We start from the raw sequence: 2,191 nt of genomic DNA, 5'->3' as shown, positions 1-2,191 counted from the left end.
TCAGTTACAGGACATAAGCAAGGGATAGATGGGAGAGTAAGAGGCTGTTTTTGTAGCAGTAATTTTTTTTATGCATTTCAAAATAAAAACAGGTCACAGTATCTCAAATGAAGCAGAAATGAAGTTGGAGAGTCTTCCTCAAGTCCCCTGGGTAGAGGGGAGCAAGCCACCCCTTCCACCCACTCAACCCCGACCCAAAGAGGAATGGATATGTGGCTGGATATGTCTATCCCTGTTGCCAAGGAGGGGAGAAAAAGAGAAGGGAAGACGAGTCTCTGTAACTCTCAGTGTCTCCCACTGCACAGGAAGGCTTAAGAGACTGGGGTCCATACCCAGTCCCCACAGAGACAGGAGAAGGAGGAAATGGTATCTTCATCTCCAGTAGAGATGGGGAAGAGAGAATGGAGTGCCTAGACCTTTCCATTAACCATAGTGCAGGATGACACGGAAACATACTGACAGCAGGAGAGGCTGTAGCTATCCCTAGTCTCAATGCAGTGGAGAACTGGAACAGTGGGAGGTTGTATCCACCCACAGCAGAGAATAACATGGAACTGGAGATTGAAAACAGATTTTAAAAAAAATATATATGTACCTAGGGAGCAATATGTCTGTCACAATTCCCATCTGACAGGGGAGGGGCAAGCTCAGAGGTGGAATGGTTATTTTACCAAAAGCTGTGTCTGTGCCCTGCGCAGGATGACTGGGTGGCCAGGTACGTAAGTGTAGCTAGGAAGCTTTTTCTGCTGTTGTGACTGTTCGTTCCCATCTCCATTCCCACTCTCCTTTATATAAACCAAAAATAATCTATTCTGAATACATGGCAGAACAAGGGTCGGTCTTTATCCATCCTTAGTGCACAAGGGGATGGAATCAGGGAGTGGGCATAAAGAGGGGTGTCTCTAGCCCCAGTGCATAAAAGCGTGGGCTTCTACCTCTTCTGCAGGGAAGGATGCTGTGGGGGAAGGGGGAGCTCTACCTCCCCAGCATGGAGCTGGAGGCATGACCTGAAAAAAGGATAGGTGCTTTCAATCTCTCTCTCTCTCTCTCTCTCCCCTCCTGCCCCCACTTCCTCCTTCTCCAAAGCAAGGGTAGGTAGGCAGCACAGAAGGGTTGCGGATATACTCTTTCTCTATGTTCCTCCCTCCGGTGCCAGGGTGCGTGGGTAGCATGGCTCTGTGCGTGCCCCTCTCTCTCTTTCTCTTCTCCATTGCAGCAGTCAGTCAGTCAGTCAGTGAGTCCCTCCAGAGGAGATGGAGGTCTCTGAGTGCCCCCCTCCTCTCACCTGACCTTCTCGCTCTCAGTCATTTCCCAAAGTCCCAGGTTGAGCACCTTGAGGCAGGGCAGCTGGGTGATGCGCTCCAAGCCCCGCTTGGTAATGCGGGTGCAGCCATAGAGATCGATGCCTGTGAGCTGGCTGAGGTGTTCGGGGATGCCCAGGTTGAGCACCTTGAGGCAGGGCAGCTGGGTGATGCGCTCCAAGCCCCGCTTGGTAATGCGGGTGCAGCCATAGAGATCGATGCCTGTGAGCTGGCTGAGGTGTTCGGCGATGAGCTCCAGGCCCTTGTCAGTGATGCGGACGCACTGGCCGATGTTGAGGGTGCGGAGCCCGTGCATCTGTCGCACCATGCGGTTGATGCCCTCGTCACTAATGTGGCAGGAGCAGAGGGAGAGGGAGCGCAGCCCGTCCAGGCCCTGTGCGATGTAGGCTAGGCTCTGGTCCCCCACTTTGTCGCAGAAGGAGACGTCGAGGCCGGAGAGCCGCAGGCTGCCCATGGCCAGGTGCATGATGCCCGTGTCGCTGATGTTGTCACAGGAGCGCAGGTTGAGGCTGCGCAGGCTGCTCATGTGTGACAGGTGCAGCAGCCCCGCATCCGAGATGCCCCCGCAGAAGCTGAGGTTGAGCTGGCGAAGGCGGCCCAGCCCACGGGCCAGGTGCTTGAGCGAGAGGTCGCTGAGCTTCTGGCAGTCCTGCAGCGTGAGCTGCTCCAGGCCCAGGCAGCCCTCGGCCGCGCTGCGCGTCATGCCTGCCAGGTGCCCGATGCCCACGTCGGAGAGGTGCCGGCAGGAGCGCAGGTTGAGTCTCTTGAGGCGCTGCAGGCCCCAGGCGATGAGCAGGAGGCCCGTGTTGGTGATGTTGCTGCAGCCCCCCAGCTCGAGCACCTCCAGGCCCTTCAGGTACTGGGCGATG

The 2,191-nt window shown here is 55.9% G+C and overlaps 2 protein-coding genes across 2 annotated transcripts; both read right to left on the bottom strand.

Moving 5' to 3' along the window:
* Positions 1-1,281: 1,281 nt before the first annotated feature.
* On the bottom strand, positions 1,282-2,187 carry LOC104488586 (F-box/LRR-repeat protein 14; the record flags this gene model as incomplete). Its single annotated transcript, XM_010138282.1, has 2 exons — positions 1,282-1,332; positions 1,450-2,187. Coding segments are annotated over 2 exons (789 nt in total), but the record flags the coding sequence as incomplete, so codon positions are not given.
* Positions 1,339-1,443, bottom strand: LOC104495328 (F-box/LRR-repeat protein 14-like; the record flags this gene model as incomplete). The annotated part of the gene is made up of 1 exon (XM_010138281.1): positions 1,339-1,443. A coding segment is annotated over one exon (105 nt), but the record flags the coding sequence as incomplete, so codon positions are not given.
* Positions 2,188-2,191: the final 4 nt, after the last annotated feature.

This window comes from Buceros rhinoceros, unplaced genomic scaffold (genome assembly GCF_000710305.1).
Source record: "Buceros rhinoceros silvestris isolate BGI_N320 unplaced genomic scaffold, ASM71030v1 scaffold45826, whole genome shotgun sequence".
Taxonomy (NCBI): Eukaryota; Metazoa; Chordata; class Aves; order Bucerotiformes; family Bucerotidae; genus Buceros; species Buceros rhinoceros.
This window is presented reverse-complemented; position numbering and strand designations above follow the sequence as displayed.